Source organism: Centroberyx affinis, unplaced genomic scaffold (assembly GCF_046629955.1).
Source record: "Centroberyx affinis isolate AG114_WGS23_722 - 3 ecotype Tasmania unplaced genomic scaffold, CSIRO-AGI_Caff_v1 ptg002631l_1, whole genome shotgun sequence".
Taxonomy (NCBI): Eukaryota; Metazoa; Chordata; class Actinopteri; order Beryciformes; family Berycidae; genus Centroberyx; species Centroberyx affinis.
In genome coordinates, this window is record NW_027280825.1 from 28,293 (window position 1) to 49,261 (window position 20,969).

A 20,969-nucleotide genomic window follows, 5' to 3' on the forward strand; every position below is an offset into this window, starting at 1 on the left:
ATTAAAACTCTCCATTGAAACTCAGGATAATAATAAGAAATACATATCCTTACATACTTGTTGCATTGTTTCATAATGTGGCATTAGAATCAATTCAGGTTAAAGGCTTCCTGTAGATGTTGGATTGATCTATTCTACAATAACTATGTAATAAATCAAACTGCATCATATCCATCATATTGGAGGTGGACCACACTGACTGGACCAGATCCCAGTTTTAATAAAAAGGACAATATCTGCCAATATATCAACAAACAAACATATCGTTCTAACCCTAGCACACACACTGACAGATACATGCACACACACACACAGCAATAAAGTAATTTCATCTTTCAGAGTTCTGTAGAAATATTTACAACCATGAATCTCTGATCAAAAACCACAAGCTTTTTTCTTTTCCAAGTAACCCATCACTTGTTTTTTCATCCACAGACCTGTCTTATTTTTGTAATGCATCTTTTCTAGATAATAACTCAATTTATTGTATTTAATTAAATAATGGAAAATAAATTAAGTGTTTTTACTCTCATCAATTGTGTTTAAGTGTGTGCTGTATTTGTGAATTGGTTTGCCTCTAAAACAGCATGTACTTTAACCCCAATCCAGAGATTTCAAGTCAGAGGTTTTAAAGGATAAGGCTGGTGTTTTTAAATACGTTTCTTATGAAAATAACAAAATCAACAATGCGTTTGCTCTACTCCCGTTACTTTCTGACTTCCCACGTTCCCTTTTTAGCCGTCAACCCGGAAGTCATTGGCTCCAATTGTAAGCTAAAAACCTTTAAATCCAGCTCACAAAGACATAGTTTCCATTTTAAAAATCGCTAACTGTTACCATGAAAAGTCAGGCTGTTGTTGTTATTACCAAATCAAATTCAAATGGGAACAAATTCTTCATTACGCTGGGGGACTATTTTCGGTGCTACGGAACTACTTTCCTGAGATCGCAAACGTGTTTACAGCCGGCTTATTAAGTTGTTTGAGGAAAAAGTCCACTGGCCCGGTGCATCGTGATGATGAAATATGCTGTTTTTAATCATTTTTTTAATACAATGGAGTTCTATGGCTGCTGGGACATGGCTTCATTGGGCACCGGCTACATGGACTAAACAAAATCATTGCTGATTTTGTTATTTTCATAGGATTTGTTGACAGTAAGAAATGCATTAAAAAACACCAGCCTTATCCTTTAAGGTAGACCAAAGCTGTACTTTACCAGTTCCTCACTAACCAGTCACATTTCCTCTTTTAATAATCTGTTGCTTACCTCTCCTGCTTTCTACTTTCTTCTACTCTACTCGTCTTGTGCATCCCAAAGCCACCCCATTTCTCATAGTTGCACTTGTAGTCGCACTTCGCAAATTTGAAGGACTCAGCCATTGTTGGTGAGTCCAGCTTTTCCAGCTTTCTCTGCTCACTGCTGTTTAGGAGACACCGTTAAGACTCTTAAGATTTAAATTCTTAAATCTTCTTAATTTTCTTAGATCTTAAATTTGGATTTGTCACTTCCTATGTAGAAAAGATTTCCCCACCTGTGAACACACCGACACCAGAATTTAATTTGGGTACATATGGTGAATCAATGATGTCTCAATTAGTCCCACTTTGTGATTTAGGCTGATAAGACAGATGGAATTTTACACAAAACTGTTGCCTAGTGCAGCTTTAACAGCCTCTTCAGTAGATCTCCCTTCACTCTAGTCAGGGATTCTAATCAGGCTAGCCAATGATGTCAAACGATGGAATATAAATCCCCTCTCAGCTGCCATTTATTTCCATTCAGCTTTCCTATTCTGACTTTGAGTCTGGAGCTGCTGAATAATGCATTAGCTCTCTAGCAATTTGGTGTTCAACTGGGGGTATTAGTGTTTTATTAACTCATCACAACATAGCCAGTGGTCAAAAACAATGTTTTAAAGTTGCCTGTAGCTACTGATAATATAATCATTTGACAAAATATTATAATCCCTCGGCATGGGTTGAAAATGTAATAAAACCTGTTTGGTGTAAGAAAGTACTGGATAAGGATCATTACATTATTACATTAGCCAGGGATTACCTAATAATTGGTGTGACATTTTTAACGGATGATGTAATAATGTTGACTAACAATGTAATAATTCAAATTAAATCAATTATTCACACATATTTAGGCCATATTTCATCATCAGTTACATATATGTCACAAGTAAGGTTTGCTTGAGATGGGAATCTTTCAAGAGAGACCTGAGAACCAAAACATGACAAAGAAAATACAGTTACACACTCCAGCAGTCATCTGGGAATTTATTACAGTTACAGGTTGTATCACACTTTCAACCAGTTTAGAGGAACATTTTTATTACATTCTGACAAGTTATTATATTATGACTCTGATACTACATTATCAGTTGCTACATAGCCTCATGAGGCTGACATGAATTATGCAGAGAATCTGACTCTGCTTCAGCTAAACACAATCTGCCTTCTGAATATAAAAGGAAAAATCGGGTCACCTTAAGCCAGGTTCACACTACCCAACTTTAGGCCCAATTTAGCTGTGTGGCTCTGTACAGACTATAGTGCTCTTCCCATCCCAATGAATCTTCCCATTCACTCTCATCGGTCAAGTCACCATCCAGTGCATCCTCATCTGTCCTCCTTTTACATGTTCTTTTGTTGTTGAATGGTGCTTTGGTGGTTATAGATATTGTGTAATGCGTCATGGAGACACAAGAGTGCATATTGAGAAAGAGCCCAGGTGATTTCACTGACTAACACCTTCCGCCAGAGAGCAGGAACCAATCGGTGAAATCACCTGCTGTAGTGTTTGGAAGGAAAACCTGACTGTTGGCCCTCCATGGCACATGGTTGGACACCACTGGCATATGCTATCGCTCAACATAGTGTATGCTTAAGTGTTAGCATGGGGCACAATAGCCAATGATCTACCGGGGACACTAGCCAGTCATTAGCCAGTGAGAGAGAATAATGGTTTCCTCTGTTTTTGGTGTTAGAAGCTGAATCAGCTGACTCTGGAGCAAAATGCATAATTCTATCCACATTGACTGTATCAACAACATAAATGAACAGTCAAGTTAATTTGAAATCTTTTGAGTTGTCCTACTATCGTTACTGAAGTTTCTTGCTTTTCTGTCACTTTTGTCGGTTCAGGTTCTTAAAGGAATAGTTCACCCAAAAATTCTGTCTTCATCTGCTCACCCTCATGCCAAATGAAACACAGGTGAAATGTGTTAGTCCATATAACACACAGGGAGGCTGCAGCACAACTTGGTAGCAGCCTTCTCCAAAACAACTGAAGTCAATGGGGACCTGTTCTTTAGAGTTCCAAAACAAAAACAGCCAAACAATCACACTGTGAATAGAAAGACCTATACACCATTATTTGTTGCAAATCAATCAGCTGTAGTTAAGATTTGCACTAAATGATGGTGTAAATATACTGTAGGTCTTTTTGGAACTCTGAAGAACTGGTCCCCACTGACTTCAGTTGTTTTGGAGAAGGCTGCTATGGAATTGTGCTGCAGCCTCCCTGTGTGTTATATGGACAAACTTCACCTGTGTTTCAACTGGCATGAGGGGGAGGAGATGAGGACAGAATTTTCATTTTTGGCTGAACTATTCCTTTAATTTGTGTCTAGTGGGCTATCGTCTGGCTGATCCACTCAGTTCCACTGTCTTGATAACAGAATATAATGCACAATAGCTACTATTTGAAGCTATTCAATCTGGTATATGTGTATGGAGGATTGTGGGCAGTATTTTAATTAAACATATTTAAAATAGAATTCTTTTCATTTGTATTTGGCTGGAGTGAAAAACTAAGGTGATGAAAGGTGAAGCACGGCTTCTTGTGACTTATTGCTTAAAGTCTCGTATTGTTTTGTAGTTTGAAAATACAGATTCCATTTATTTTAATTAAATCCATGTCTGAACTGCAATACAATGTAATTTTGATATATCTGATGAGCATTTGGAAAAATTGCAGTTATAGATCACAGCATTTGTCTGTTCATTCCTGTGTTACATAACATCTCAGACATGACCGGTTTGATTTTGATGGAATTTTCGGGTATGAGTTTCCGTTCTGACCTGTAATTTTAGCTCCTCCATTAGACCAAACAGTGTAATGTTTTTAAACACCGGAACACGGTGCTAAAATGCGTCATCTCTCCAAGCTTTTGTCAAAATTGCACCAGTGGTGTGTCGGGTTTGTAATTACAGGGCCCAGCGTTAGGCCAATCGGTGTACTTTGTAACAATGTGTGGCAAGTTTCAAAGTTAGAAATCCAAAGTTAGAAATTTTGATCTTTAATTTTAACGCCCCTGTACGGAAGCGTAATGCATTCACTTGAGAAAAAATAATAAATAATTCAGAATCATTTATTTTTTAAAAGATGCTCTGTTTTTCTGAATTAACGAGATAATTATCTCAGAAAAACAGAGCAGACTAATTTTTTTTCCATGAAAACTTTTCTCCGAATTCTGAGATAATTATCTCGTTAATTCAGAAAAACAGGGCAATTTTTTTTTCAAGTGAATGCATTACGCTTCCGTACCCGTCAGGCTAATCAGTGTATCATTTGTGGTCAATCGGTGTAATTTTTCCCTCCAAGTCTCGTCAAAATCTGTCCATAGTCAGCCCACACACACACACACACACACACCCCCTCCCCCTCGATTCCACCGAGTGAGAGCCAATTGAAATGACAAAGCGACCAGGCTGTGTAATCATCACACCGCATTCGTGACAAACAGTTTGTGGGAGAGGCGGGCTCTCGGCTACTCGGTCACGTAGCGGCCGCTGCCGGCGTGGCCCCGCCCCTCCAGGGTGATTGGCAGCTCGGCCTCGCCCAGCAGCAGCTCGTCCTCCCCCAGCGCCGAGCTCTGCTCCGAGCTCACGAAGTTGGGGATGTGGAAGTGGGCCAGGAGGACGCTTTCCCTCCCCGTCACCGCCGGCTCTCCTTGCAGGACCGTGCCGTCCTCCTCCTCTTCCTCTTCCTCCTCCTCCTCCTCTTCCAGGCCGCCGGGCGTCCTGCGGGGGCGTCCCGGGCCCGATCCCGATCCTCCTCCTCCTCCTCCCCCGGCGTCTCTGGCCCACGGGGCTCCGGCGGCGCCCCGGTCCTCCTCGGTCACGAAACACTGGAAGAGGGAGCGGGACGAGGGGGGCGGGCCGCGGGGGCAGGGGGGCGGGGCCGCGTCGTCGGGGTCGGCGCGCCGGCGGAGGGCGTCGGCGCAGGCGGCCAGGCGGGCCCGCTTCTCACAAGGGTCGCCGCCGCTGGGGGAGAGGGAGAGAGAGAGGGCATGGAGTTGTGGACAAAAAAAATGACATGACTTGGACTGGAGTCAGACTTGAGTCACAGTTTTAATTACTTGAGACTTGACTTGATGCATGAAGAGAAGACTTGAGACTTGACTTGACTTGGGTTCTGGTGCCTTGGGACTTGACTCTGACTTGTACTCTGATGACTTGAAAAGGTTTCTAAAGTCTTGACTTGAGATCTTGTGTTTGTGTAAATGACTTAGATTGAAAGTGATGAGATTTGTTCCAGCAGACGACTGAATTTAAATTCTGTTTTCTGAATTTGTATGGAATGATTGAATTCATTGAAGTTGAAACTGACTATAGAAATCAAACTCATGATGCTCTTACCAAGTTTTTATCCTATTAAAACCATATTGCATTGAAAAGTCCTAGATATTCAGTTTTCTTTAAGATATTAAATTGATACTGGACTCTTGATTTGTTCTGACTTGACTTGCTGTTCTACATTTAGACTTGAGACTTGACATTAATGACATGGACTTGACTTGGTGATCTACATTTAGACTTGGGACTTGACGTGAGACTTGTACCTCAAGACTTGAGACTGACTTGGGACTCCGTGGACTTGGTCTCACCTCTGGTGTGAACACTAGGATTAGACTGACATGAGTTTTTGAACACTGATGCCAAATTTATTTTTGGATTGAAGCTGACAATATTTAGTATCTTTAAGTTTGACCATTTTTCTGCCAAAAAACACCAGTATTGAGTTTTTAACCTAATAATAAACCTAAATAATAAAGCACCTAATAATAACATAATCCAACAGATTTGTGCATTCTTGTGTGGAATCTCAACAAAAACAGGTTAAGGTCTTCCCATAGACAACAGTGTAATATATAAATGATCAAACCGCATGACATCCATGGTATCAGACTGGACCTGACCTGATTTTTAATAAAAGGCCAACATTGGCTGGATATGTCAACAGACTGATATGTCAGTCTGAACCTGGTGTGCGTGCCCGGTGCTGGCTGGGTAAACAGGATCTTTCCTCCTCTGGTGGCTTCAGCTAATCTCAGATTTACTGAGCGGCAGGCAGAGTAAACACTGAGTCTTTGCTTTGGGACGTTCTCATAACCAGAGCTCTTAATACGCCAACAGGACCATGCCAACAGGGTTTATGGGAAATGCGCTCTTAATTTGAAGAGACACTAACAATACCACTGGTGCGAGATAGACTGAAATATTAAGACTTAAATATTGTAGCCTATATATCATGGCAGTTGTGTGGTTTTATCACCGTTTATGTTCTTTCTACATCCAGCCTGCACTAATCATTTATCACTTATTTGGATGTTTCTGCCTGAGCTTTTATATTTTTGTAAAAACATATATAAAAAAAAGAAACTCTAGTTCCATACACATAGAAGTACTGTCACTGTGCAATGAATACACAGCAACCCAGATCCTTAATTAACACACACGCTTCCTTTTTATTATTTTTAATTAAATTCACGGTATTGAGATGCTTTGGTAATATTGTAGTAATGTAGTAGTGCATTCATGCCAATAAAGCCGGGTGAACTGAACTGAACTGAGCTGAGCTGAATAGAATTGAACCGACTCACTCAGGATGTGGAGCTCCAGTCTTGGTCAGAAGAGTGAGGACAAAAAACATAAAGATGACAAAGACAGCCAGGCCGACCCAGAAGCCAATCACTATAGAATCTGCAAAATGAGAAAAGGTTACAGGTGATGGATGGAGATTCACTCAATTTATTCTGCAATGTTAGAACTGAAGACTGAGGAATCCTCTGATAAATTGGAGGAGGAGACTTTATAAATATCAGAGGAAATCGGTAAACGTTTACAGGACTATTAAAGTGATATCATAGGAAGCAAGAAATATAAAGTACAATATGGTCACCATAAACTCATTGGAATATTATACGAATATTATACTGATACCATAGGAGATGAAAGTATCATAAGCTAACTATAAACTCATTATTGAGCATCACAGACACTATAAGAGTAGTCCCTATAGGAATATTGTACATATATTATAATGATACCATAGGAGATAAAAAAAACAATAAGTTCACTATAAATGCATTGAGAATTGAGAGTCACAGACACACTATAAAAGTTTATTGGAATATTATAGGGGAGAGCGGGGCTAGTTGTCACATGGGTAAGTTGTCTCAGTGGCTTTATTTTTGAAACTAAATATTTTACAGCCAAAAGTCCAATTACAAAAATGTTTACTTTCTTAATAAGAGGTTACCTATGTTGTTTACAACAGTCAAAACACAATTTACCTGAAAGTAAATAATGGAAATCTTAGTATTTGTGTTCTTATTTTCTTATAAAGGAATCAAAATAATTAGACATTGTGACACATAAAAGCAAGGGTCAGCTATAACCTGATAATAAATCTGAATGGTTTAGTGAAGCATGTTGTCACAATGTTTTTGGGGCATGGTATCATATCTATCCAAATTGGTTTTTGGGTTAGAAAAAGATCATTGTTTCCTGAATAGATGTTATTTTGGTACTTGAACCCACAAAACTTTGGCTTGTGGTCTCACTGCTGGACCAGCCTCATATACAACCAACTGTCAAATTAAATGTACATTAATATATCATACTGTTAGGAATTGTATCAGAATTTGTGTGAGCATCCCAGGATGGATGAGGGAGGGGTGATTTTACCTGCTGTGTGGGTGTGAAGATGAGATGAAGAGATGAAGTATGTTGTTTTCAATACATGTTTTTCATGTTATTATAGTATATTTACTAATGGGGAAATGGAATCGAATGCACAAACACAGCACACCTGTCTATGTGACAACATGCCCCGTCATGTGTGGCAACATGCCCTGACATGGGGTAAGTTGTCAGAAGTTGTCAAGTGGTATTTCATCAGCAATAAGTTTTTTTTCTTTCAGTAAATTATTCAAAATGTAAAAATGCTATTTTTTTTTTAGAGAAGACCTTAATTAAAATATTGTATGTCAGTTAAGGCAGTGGTTCTCAACGTGGGGTCCGGGGACCACCAGGGGTCCTTGAGGGCGTTCCAGGGGGTCCCCAATGAATTGATGAATTATTAAACTTCACCATTATTTCATTTACAAGAAGTTAACACAGTTATAGAATGCAGAAGAATGACTGTTTTGATCATAGTTTCACTGTTATCTCTCTACCTACAATACAGATAGTCATGGAATTCTGGACAAAATCATATCTAGCAATAACAATATTCTCAGATTTGGGTCTGAGAGACAAAATCTCATCAAATGGGGGTCCGTGGCTCTAATGTGTGTAAAATTAGGGTCCTTGATATGAAAAAGGTTGAGAATCACTGACTTAAGGCACTGGTAAGAAATACACCAATGAGTAAAAAGTGTGACAACATGCCCTGGTCTCCCCTAGTGATGCCCTATTAGATAAATAAAATACCATCCAGTACAATAAAGTCACTATAAACTGACTATTAACATTATAATATAAGCAATTTAGGCTCTGCAGACCAGGTCCAATTCATGTTAAAATTGCATATTCATATTAACCTTTTAATAGCTGCAATCTCAGTTTGTTCACTGTGGGATGTTTGCATAGTCCACAGATCTGCCTAATCATTTCATTAATGACAGTAATAAGGTTATAAAAAAACATGAACGAAGTGGTAAATGAGTTTAATTCCTTTCTTGTAAATGTTGGGCCTAATCTTGCAAATTCCATTAAAAAACATAATGATGGGCAAATAGACGGTGACGGGGGGAAGTAAAGTGTTGCAGTCTTTGTTTCTGGGAGAGGTGAGTGAAAATGAAATTAGATCCATTGTAGCAAAAACCAAAAACAAGACATCAACTGATAGTGATGGGATCAACATGATTATAGTGACTATTGACTGCATAATTAAACCTCTAAGCTACATTTTCAATCTTTCTTTTCATACAGGTATTTTTCCAGACAGAATGAAAATAGCAAAGGTTATTCCACTTTTTAAAAACGGGAGATAAACACAGCTTTACTAACTACAGACCAGTGTCTTTGCTTTCACAATTTTCCAAAAGTGCTTGAAAAACTGTTTGTCCAAAAATTCGATACTTTTATTGAAAAGAATAAATTGAGTGAGAGTCAGTATGGCTTTCGGACAAATCGATCTACAGCTAATTTCTAAGTTACATAGATATGGTGTGAGAGGAGTAGTCCTAAACTGGTTAAGCAGCTATTTAGATAACAGACAACAATATGTACAGTTTGCTGGTAATACATCTGAGTGTATGAAGATTGAATGTGGAGTCCCACAAGGCTCGATCTTGGGGCCTAGACTTTTTTATTTTGTATATCAATGACATATGTGAAGTGTCAAAGATATTGCAGTTTGTTTTGTTTGCAGATGACACCATTTTTTTTTTTAGTTCAGGAGATGAATTAAAAGCCTTAGCAGAAAGCATTGTAAATGAAATGGTCAAACTTAAAAAATGGTTTGATGAAAAGAAGTTATCATTAAATTTGAACAAAACTAAGTTTATGGTTTTTGCTAATCAAAAAAAGGATGAAGTTTTACTGTCTATAGATGGAGTTTATATTGAAAGAGTATTTGAATTTAGATTTTTGGGTGTAATAATGGATGACAAACTGACACTTTCTCATATAGCATATGTATAAACAAAGGTGTCTAAGAATATTTCTGTTTTAGATTACAAGGCAATGCAAATTCTGTACTGTTCACTTATTTTGCCATATTTTAGTTACTGTGTAGAAGTGTGGGGCAACACTTATATGAGCAACATAAAGCCATTGTTTATATTACAGAAAAGAGCGGTAAGAATTATTCATAAAGTGGATTCAAGAGAACACACCAACAGACTGTTTATGAAGTCAGGACTAATGAAATTTAAAGATTTAGTTGAGTTACAGACATTATTAGTTATGTACAGGGCAAAAAGCAGAGTATTACCAGAAAATTTACAAAAGTTGTTTGTTTTTAGTTCAGAGGACGAGGACCATAGAAGGAAATTAATTTGAAGCATCAGTATGCACGGACCACTTTAAAGCAGATGTGTATTTCAGTTGTTGGCGTCAAACTGTGGAATTCTCTACAGAATGATTTAAAGAGTTGTATAAATATCTCAGTTCAAGAAAATGTATAAAAGAAAGAATAATTAGACTATATGAAGTGTTAGGTAATGGGTTTCCTTAGTTGATGGTGAAGTATTGTGTATGGCTTTTGATTCTTTTTTATTTCTCATGTTACTGTAAGTATTGGTTGTTAAGCAACTGTAATTGACAGACCATCTATTCCTATTTTTTATGTTTTGAGTTATGATTTTCTTCTCCCTGCTCCTTTTCGGTCATGGAATGTGTAAACTGAGTTGTGTTTTGATTGTGAATTGCTTTTTTTTTCTTTTCTGGAACTGTGCACTATGAGCGGAACAAATAAGTAAATAAATATTTACTTTAACTGCTGCAGCTTCACAACCTCAGTAATGTGATTAATTGAATTATTGATGCTGTCGGATGAAAACCTCGTAACTCCAATTTCGGTGATTCTCATGTCTAAACTTCAATTGCAGGATTACATGCTGAGTTATATAAAAAAAAAAACAGTTGGATAAACTCACAAATGCGCGTGTGTCTCGTGCTTTTCCTGATCCTATATCATTCTGTTCTATGACTGATTGCTGATCAGTTAGATTTACCTCATTCTCTGTACAGTCTGTACAAATAAACAAACTTGGAACTTGTACTTGGCATGCTGAGAGGATGGCTGTTTTTCTTGCTCCCGGGAAGATTTGGGAGGCTTTCATCCGGCAACAGCGTTATGCAACAACTGTTTTCCCACTAGTGTCCCTCGACTGGATGCCAAAAATATTCCAATGCTTTTTTGGTTTCTTCATTCATATGAGGAAACTGAGTTAAAGGCCTACTGGTTTCAGAAGGAAGAGAAGATGCCATCGCCAGTTTTGGGGGAGTGTAAAAGTACCCCGTCGTTCCACTGAGATCATTTAAATCGAATCGAATCTAGCAATCGCATTACTTTTGAAACGAGTCATGCGTAATCTACTTCTTGGGAGTTCATTGCGCCTACTCACATCGGTGCGCCTTGAGTCCTTCGAAAGACACCGGCTCGTCGTCGTAGTATTCATACCTCCACTCATAGTCCGGGTCCGGAGGCGCGCCGGTGCCGTTCGGACGGTTAAAGCCCGACATCTCAGAGAGAGAGAGAGTAATAAACCCGGTAAAGCCCGGTTTACCTCAGCGCACCGTTTCCACCGACGGTTTGGGTCTCTGGAACGCGTTTGACGCCAAAGCGCATCATCTTTGTGCGTAATTGCGCAAATTTCCTTGTGGCTGTGTGACTGAGCTTCTATCTCCCCAACACGGACCGAGACGCACGCTGCTCTGGAGATATCTGCTGATCTCTCTCTGTATCTCCCCCCTCTCTCTCTCTCTCTCTCTCTCACTCTCACACACACACACCTCTCTCTAGTGATGGAAGCCAGCCGGATCAGCTGATTTGGTGTGCAGCTACAGTATGAGTCATTTACTCATTTACATGTACAAACTGTAGGACTGTGTGTGCATGTGTGTGTGTGTGTGTGTGTGTGTGTCAATATGTGTCCCCCCTGTCTTCACTAATGAGGCAATCCCCGCTGTCGGCGCTGCCACATTCACTACTGTATGAATTCATTTTCCAGCCCCACAGTCATGACGCATCTAGTCTCTTTAAGAAACACTGCACATTCACAGAGCCACAGAAACAACGTGCAACGGAAGACACAGATTCACCGTGAGTGGAATAATTATAGTAACAGACTGGAAACATCACCCTATGGCAGTGTACACTACAGTAGCTTGTTCCACTAACTACACTGAACAAAAAAATATAACAACACTTTATTTCATGAGTTGAAATAAAAGATCTAAGACTTTTTCTATGCACACAAAAGGCTTATTTCTCTCAAATTTTGTTCACAAATTTGTTTTTTTCCGTGTTAGTGAGCACTTCTCTTTTGCCAAGATAATCCATCCACCTGACAGGTGTGGCATATCAAGATGCTGATTGTGCCTTGGGCTGCTCACAATTAAAGGCCACTCTAAAATGTGCAGTTTTATCTTGAAAAAAAAGACATTTATTAGGCACTGAACTATGGATCTCACATGACTAGGGCTACAGATATGCATTTTTTGAAAACCAGTCAGTATCTGGTGTGACCACCATTTGCCTCATGCAGTGCGACACATCTCCTTCACATAGAGTTGATCAGGTTATTGATCGTGGGCTGTGGAGTGTTGGTCCACTCCACCAAACATGCTCAATGGGTGACATGTCTGGTGAGTATGCAGGCCGTGCAAGAACTGGGATGTTTTCAGCTTCCAGGAATTGTGTCCAGATCCTTGCAACACGGGGCCGTGCGTTATCATGCTGCGACATGAGGTGAATGGCGGTGGATGAATGAATTCTGACAAGTTTGTGCAGATATTCTTTGGTTTTGCATACCAGCTGTTGCATCAGCTGTCCGGGTGGCCGGTCTCAGACGGTCTCGCGGGTGAAGAAGCCGGATGTGGAGGTCCTGGGCTGGCGTGGTTACACGTGGTCTGCGGTCGTGAGGCCGGTTGGATGTACCGCCAAATTCTCAGAAACGACAGTGGAGACGGCTTATGGTAGTGAAATGAACATTCAATTCACGGGCAACAGCTCTGGTGGACATTCCTGCAGTCAAAACTTGCGACATCTGTGGCATTGTGTTGTGTGATTAAAAACTGCACATTTTAGAGTGGCCTTTAACTGTGAGCAGCCCAAGGCACACCTGTGCAATAATCATGCTGTTTAATCAACATCTTGATATGCCACACCTGTCAGGTGGATGGATTATCTTGGCAAAGGAGAAGTGCTCACTAACACGGATTTAAACTAATTTGTGAACGGAATCTGAGAGAAATAAGCCTTTTGTGTGCATAGAAAAAGTCTTAGATCTTTTATTTCAACTCATGAAAAATGGGAGCAAAAACAAAAGTGTTGCCTTTATATTTTTGTTCAGTATAGATACGCTCCCGCTGACTCTTCTCAAGCTCCAACTCTTCATGTTTTGGAGTAGAGACTAGGGCTAAAGACAAGACAGGTTACTGTGTCACAGTAAGCTACATTTGGAAACAAATCCACCTTATCACACTATATACAACATGTACATATGACACAATATAATACTAAAGCAAATTAAATCAAGCGGATCATCAATTATAATTGGGAAATCATAGAAAGTGACCCTCTCCTTCAAGATGTGTTCCCATCAGCACCGATTATCAGCTACAAAAGAGCACCTACTATAGGAGACATCTAGTCCACAGCTACTTACCAGGAGACAAGAAAGGTACCTGGCTTGATCGAAGACCACAGGGTTTCTTTAAGTGTGGAAGATGCAACCACTGTGCCACTACGCATCAAACGAACACGCTCAAAGATGTCCACACAAACAAGATCTACAGAATTAAAGGATTTATCAATTGCAACACAACCCATGTGATCTACTACCTACACTGCCCATGTGGATTCTTCTATGTGGGAAGAACGAAAAGAAAACTCAAAGAGAGAGTTGCCGAGCATAAATATGCTATCCGGATCGGAAATGAAGACTATCCAATGGCACTATTACAGCACTATGGATGTAACTCAGACTCACTTAGGGCAGTGGGTATAAAGGCCATAGAAGTGGCTAAGAGGGGAGGAGACAGGTTGAGGGAATCTTATTGGATCTTCAACCTAAGAGCCATCAAGAATCCAGGCTTCAATGAAGAACTTGATTTTGTCCCTTATCTGTAACTTTGAATATGTATATGGTCTCTCTCTCTCTCCCTCTCTCTCTCTGACTGGCCTTTTGGGGTATCCAGATTATAAAGATTTTTCTCCAGTTTAGATGGAATTTTTCCTAAGGATTTTTCAGATATTTTGAATAATGGTTGCGAGATGTTTTTTGTGAACTGCAGCTCTATTTGCTTTCTACATTTTAACAGATGAGTGTCAGTGAATATCCACCCACTTTTCTGCTGCTGATTGAGCCACACCTGGTCCCAATGTTGTTATCACTAGGTAGCTCTATATAAGCAAGCCCTTCTACTCGGCTCTATATGCCCTGATGAAGACTGTATAGTTGAAATGTGTTGGTGTAGCCCGTACAATAAAGGCTTCTTAACTTTTTCAGCAAAGAAGTGTGCCTTGGAATTTTTTTGGAGGATCAGCCATCCCAACCACTGTCTATTGCCACCTTATCACACTATTCACTTTTACTGAGAGCGTTACTGAATGGATCTACAGCCACACCACAACAAGCCGCATCAGCTAGCTCTCTGTTTCTAGTCTGGTTGTTAGATTTAGACTTTATTAACTACCAGACAGTTCTCCAGTGTTCCTCCATGAGGGAGACACAGCTGCTTTGTGACGCAGCTGCAAAGCCTCTGTATTCTGTTTTATCCTCGCTGTATCCATATTACTCTTTGCTGCTACAATGACCCGATTTCCCATGGGGTATCATTAAAGTTTCATATAATCTTAACTATTTACCACACACACACATACACCAATGACTGCACCAGGCTGTTGTTCTTGTCACAGGATTGAGAATTCAAATTGGACAGTTATCATCTGAGACATTTAACTGAAGTCTAAATTGATTTATGTAAAGGATTCAAATTCTTAATGAGTCCCATCGGTACATTTACATTTGCATTACACTTCTTATTTTTAAGTGGAACAAAACGATAACGCATCTTGATCTTAATGAAAATCCCTCGAGGGACTTCTCCCAATTCGAGAATGTTGAGTGCTTTACATTTATATATATATATATATATATATAATAGACTCTGCTAAAAGACGATGAGTAAAACGTGAATAATGAGACATTTTGAAGTAAACAGCAGCACTGCAATTTCCACCTGGAGAGCTGCCTGACTCATTAGGATGGTGCTTCAGCTTTATCAAGCCCGCAGAGAGGATTCATTAACAGCAAAAAAACGGAAACGGCAAGAAGGGTGGGAGTCCGGTTCATTTCTAAAAACTTCTTAAAAAAAAAAAAAAAAAAAAAAAAAACAGTTTGTGTTTATCCATCCGTTCCAGTCGGATCAGCGTGAACTCTACTGGAGACAGGTGAGATAGTGAATAGCCGCTATTGAGTCAGCCCTCAGCGTCAATAACTAATGCACCAGGGCCGGCCGGGTTCATCTAATCGAGCACCATAGGAAAACACAACTGCATTATAATAAATCCCCTCAGAGACGGGGGGGGGGATCCCGTTCAGCACAGCACCTGCAGAGAATATTCAAAGAGATGCAAGAGCACAGGCTGCTTCGAATTGTGTGTACAGGGTAAGGTTCAGCCCAATGTGGGATTTCAAAAGCGGCTGTTTTTGTATCGACGTTGCAGATAGCTGATATTTTATGAGGATATTCTGGATCTTTAAAAAAAAAAAACCAAAACTCCAAGTATTCAGCGCTTTTCCACCAGAATTTAGTCTTGCCAGGGTGGAAAAGCTTCTGGAAAAGTACTTAGACCATCATGGGACAATGTCAGGTTTTCCAGGTTTTTCTATGACTGTGGTCAGGGAGGAACCGCCATCATATCAGAGGAGGACAACACTGACTGGACCATATGGGATATTTAATAAAAGGACAATATCGACACACCGATACATCAGTCTAATCCTAGTAGAGGGTGCACACCACACTGGACTTTTAGAATTGGGTGGGAAAGATCACAGCTAACAATGTTCTCTTTTGTAAAAAAAAAAAAAAAAAACTTTTAGTAGATTTTTACAGCAGTAACTTCACCTCTTCTTACATAAGTAACATTTCAGCCATGTAGCAATACTTCTACTCGACTAGGATGATTATACTTTTTCAAAAAAGAAGAACGGTCCAAGGCACTCTTCTGGCAAAAAGTTTAAAAGCCTTTATTCAGATGGCTATTTCATGGTGAAATTCTTAAAAACATAGACAAAGCTTGTGCATGTTCAAATAGAACTGGGTTACAACTAGGGCTGAACAATTAATCGAAATTTTATCCAAATCGCAATATGGCCTACTGCAATATTTGTTAGAGGTGAAATGTGAAAAATCACACCATAATCATTTTAATACGTTTTTCAATGAAAATGAGAATAATGATGTAAAAATGATCATTCCATCTAATATCGCAAATCATATCGCAATTGCAATATCAGTCAAAATAATCACAATTCGATATTTTTTCAAAATCGTTCAGCCCTAGTTACAACCCAGGCGTAGCGGCACAAACAGCCTTCTTCAGGGTGTAGCCCTCAGCACACAGTTTCCCTTTTTGTAGATGTATCTACAAAAAACAAAAATAAAACCTTGGCTTCATCGACCATTGCAGGGTACTTACAAATGTGGCTTTTGCAACCATTGTGCTAATATAAAGGAACGTAAGCAATTCAGTGACTTTAAGACTCATATGGCCTATGACAGGGGTCAGCAATTAGGTTCAACCATGGGCCAGTTTTTTCATGATTTTTCATTGGGGGGCCGTTACGCAGGCCTATATGTTTTTTTTATTTATTTCTTTTAATTCATTTACAAATTAAATAGATTAAATAGATTTATAACAGTGTTAAGGACTGTATCTGAGGGGGAATAAATGGCATCAACACACCATGTCTGTTTCACTGCCAACCATTTGTGTTTGTGAAGAACAAATCTGTTATGGTTATATAGGCTAAAGCTGTGGAATTAAAACAGTTGTTAGAATTCACACATTAAACTTTAATTTCTGGTAGGTTTAATTTCAGCACCATGCACTGTTCAAATAGCAGCCTTAGTTTTATGGTGTGGGGGATAAATGTATAGCTGTAACAAGGTTATATTGCAATAATTGGGATTTACAGGAGCCTTGTGTTTATGTTATCTACAGTAGATTTGTGAAAAAAATATGTAAAAGATTTGATGTAAACTATTATAGTCAAAACTTTCATCAGGGGGCAAAATATTTTTTCTGCAGGGCCGAATTTGGCCCACGGGCCGCTATTTGCCTACCACTGGCCTATGACATCAAAACACTGTAACACTACGTTTGCTGTGTAGCGTTTATCTTGTACTTGTGGTTGCTTTTACATAGACGACTGAAAGACAGAGTCTCTGAGCATAAGTATGCTATCAGAAAAGCTCATTTGGATTACCCTATGGCTACGCATTTTTATACAAAACAGTAATAGAAACCATCAAAAAGAACATTCGGGGTGGTGATCGACTGAAATTATTACTGCAGAGAGAAGCTTTTTATATACACCAAATGCAGGCCACAGTATACCCAGGACTAAATGAAGAAATTGATTTTAGTCCTTTTTTGTAGTTGTTCTGATACATGTGGTCTAGTGCCTATGTTGCTGTAGATGGGGGATATTTTATTATTGTTTTCTGTCTTGTTGTCTATACATTTTTTGTCTGTACATTCTTCCTTCTATACATTTTGTAGAGCCATCTAGTGGTCATACTGTGCATTTGTCACCTGTGAGTTCATTGGCTTCCTGCTCAGGTGTTCGCAATGATCTTGTATCTACAAAAAGGGGAAACTGTGTGCTGACTACACCCTGAAGAAGGCTGTTTGTGCCGTGACACGTGGGTTGTAACCCAGTTCTATTTTAACATGCACAAGCTTTGTCTATGTTTTTAAGAATTTCACCATGAAATAGCCATCTGAATAAAGGCTTTAAACCTTTTTGCCAGAAGAGTGCCTTGGACCTTTTCTTCTTTTTTTGACCTTTTGTGTTCCCTACCAAAGAGCGACTTCTTCACACCTGTTTGAACTTCCGAGCACTCCGGACCTTTTCTTTCTGATTATACTTTTTGTTGCTCGCTCTGCTGCCACGGTTTTGCCATGCTGCTTTTGCCCATCCACCATTTGGACATTATGTTCCTCCCTGAATGGCAGTTTTGTTGCACCAAGTTGTGCATAGGCAGTGGCCTACATTGTATTTGATTGGTGTTGAGTAGCCTACATAACAGCAGACCTATTCACTGCCAAAACCAAAAGTTGTACTGGCATGTGATTGTATTCAATAAACTACACCAGTCATTCTCAACCTTTTTCATATCAAGGACCCTTGATTTAGTCCACATTAGGGCCACGGACCCCGATTTGGTGAGATTTTGTCTCTTGGACCCAAATCTGAGAATATGTTTATTGTTAGATATGATTTTGTCCAGAATTCCATGACTATAGTTCGTATTGTAGAAAGAGAGATAACAGTGGAACTATGACCAAAATAGTATAATTATGTTAACTTCTTGTAAATGAAACATTGCAAGTTTAACAATTCATCAATTTGCTGGGGACCCTCTGGAACCCCCCTCAAGGACCCCTGGTGGTCCCCGGACCCCACATTGAGAACCACTGAACTACACAACCGAAATTGGTTCTTCGGAGTGATGCCATAGAACAGTGATTCTCAACCTTTTTCATATCAAGGACCCCTAATTTAGTCCACATTAGAGCCACAGACCCCCATTTGATGAGATTTTGTCTCTCGGATCCAAATCTGAGTATATTTTTGTTGTAAGATATGATTTTGTCAGAATTCCATGACTATCTTTATTGTAGGTGGAGAGAAAACAGTGAACCTATGATCAAAATCGTCATTCTTCTACATTCTCTAACTGTGTTAACTTCTTGTAAATGAAATAATGGTGAAGTTTAACAATTCATCAATTTGCTGGGGACCCCCTGGAACCCCCTCAAGGACTCCTGGTGGTCCCCGGACCCCACGTTGAGAACCACTGCCATAGAAGAACCATTTCTGGTGCCACAAAGAACCTTTCAGACCAAGGTTCTTCAAAGAACCATTTCTGCTCTCCTTCGCTTAGACAACTGCATTGTGTTTTTGTTTATCTTCCCCTATAACCTCATTTGCAATTGCAAAATATGGAAGGGGTTTGGTTATTTTTTCACCATTATGCCATCACCCACCATCCAATAACTAAGAATTAAGAACCTTTTAATATCCCAAAGAACTATATATGGTTGTTAGGGACATTAAAAAGGTTCTTGAAAGGAGCCAGAAATGGTTCTTCTATGGCATCACTCCGAAGAACCACTTTCGGTTCCAGTTCACACCTTCATTTTTCTTTTTCGTTCTTCACACTTTGTTTAAACTGAGCATGTGCATTGTCCTGACTGAACTGGGGTTATTAGCTTGGCAAGTGGAGACTGGCACCCTGGGGAATGTTTTCAGAGTTCATCCTTTAACTCTTCTCAAATGTACGGAAGAGGATTAGGGCCACATGTGAAAAATTTGTTTGAGTTCTGAGATTAAAGTCAGAATTCTGAGTTTAAAGTCAGAATTCTGAGATTAAAGTCAGAATTCTGAGAATAAAGTCAGAATTCTGACTTTTTTCTCAGAAGTCAGAATTCTGACTTTAATCTCAGAACTCAAATAAATTTTTCACATGTGGCCCTAATCCTCTTCCGTACAAATGTGTGTATTTGACCTCTATTCATGTTGACCTGTTAACTTTCCATCTACAAGATCAGAAGAACACAACACCATTTAGGGCTGGGCGATATGGTTGAAATCAATATCACGATAAACAGAAGGATTTTTCTCGATATCAATATATATCACGATATGGTTCATGTATGCAAAATCCCGTTAAATAATCAAATGAATGTTCATCTCATTGAACCGAATGGTGATGTTAGGTGTGATGTCAAACAAAACAGAAATATTCAAATAATATTCCTACCATACCTCATTTTATGAGTTTTTAAGTAAAATTTGCTTGTCATCATCAATTCAGACAGCAGAAATGTGTGTCACGATATCAAAATATCTTCATATCATCGCGATATGATTCCACTGAAAGACGATAAACGATAATATTGAATTATCGCCCAGCCCTAACACCATTCGCCGCTGAATCATCGGTATTGATCGACAAACCTATCAATCCCCGAAAGATAAATGTTTGTTTTTGTGCTAGTTGTCAGTGAAAGATCGCACTTATCGCCCCCTTCAAATTAAACAGAAGCAATGCACATATGTATTTATCTCCATGAGTCCTAACCAGACAGTATGGAGGCCCTTCGGTGATGTAGCGACCAGTGAGCTGAGTGAGGATCATTACAGCGGCAGAGTGATGGGGAGTGCCACTTCAGCTCTGAGCACCACTCAGCCTGTATTAGGTGTTTTCCACTGTGCAATCTGCCTCGGCTGTTACACTCCATCACTGATCAGAACCATGTTTTACGGGTCAAAAAGCAAAGACTCGTTCTTCGTAGCGGTCTAAATCACGGGTCATTTCACGGGCTTCATCCATGTAGGTTCTCTTTCAATGTGATTTGGACTTCAAAGCTTGACAATACTGTTTTGGTGCTGAATCTTTCACTTTTTATGGATATTTCTTTATTAAAGCGTAAAACCAGATTTATGCTCGTCATACTATAAAGCAAGGAATCTCTGTCTGTGTGTGTGTCCGTCGCATATCTCGAGAACTGTTCGTCCGAGCTACTTCACACCAAGGTTATTATAGTTTTGCATTTTTCATTAGTTTTTATTTTTATTTCGTTTTGACTTTTTTTCAATTTCAGTTTAGTTTTAATTAGCTTTTAAAGCGGGTTTGCTAGTTTAGTTTAGTTTCTATTTTTTGAAAATACTTAGTTTTAGTTTAGTTTTTTATTAG

The 20,969-nt window shown here is 39.3% G+C and overlaps 1 protein-coding gene across 1 annotated transcript; it reads right to left on the bottom strand.

Moving 5' to 3' along the window:
* Positions 1-4,783: 4,783 nt before the first annotated feature.
* On the bottom strand, positions 4,784-11,492 carry LOC139657102 (melanocortin-2 receptor accessory protein 2A-like). The gene is made up of 3 exons (XM_071534817.1): positions 11,375-11,492; positions 6,899-6,998; positions 4,784-5,279 (listed from the first exon to the last, which is right to left on the bottom strand). Exons 1-3 carry the CDS (start codon positions 11,490-11,492, stop codon positions 4,784-4,786), a joined length of 714 nt encoding a protein of 237 aa, XP_071390918.1.
* Positions 11,493-20,969: the final 9,477 nt, after the last annotated feature.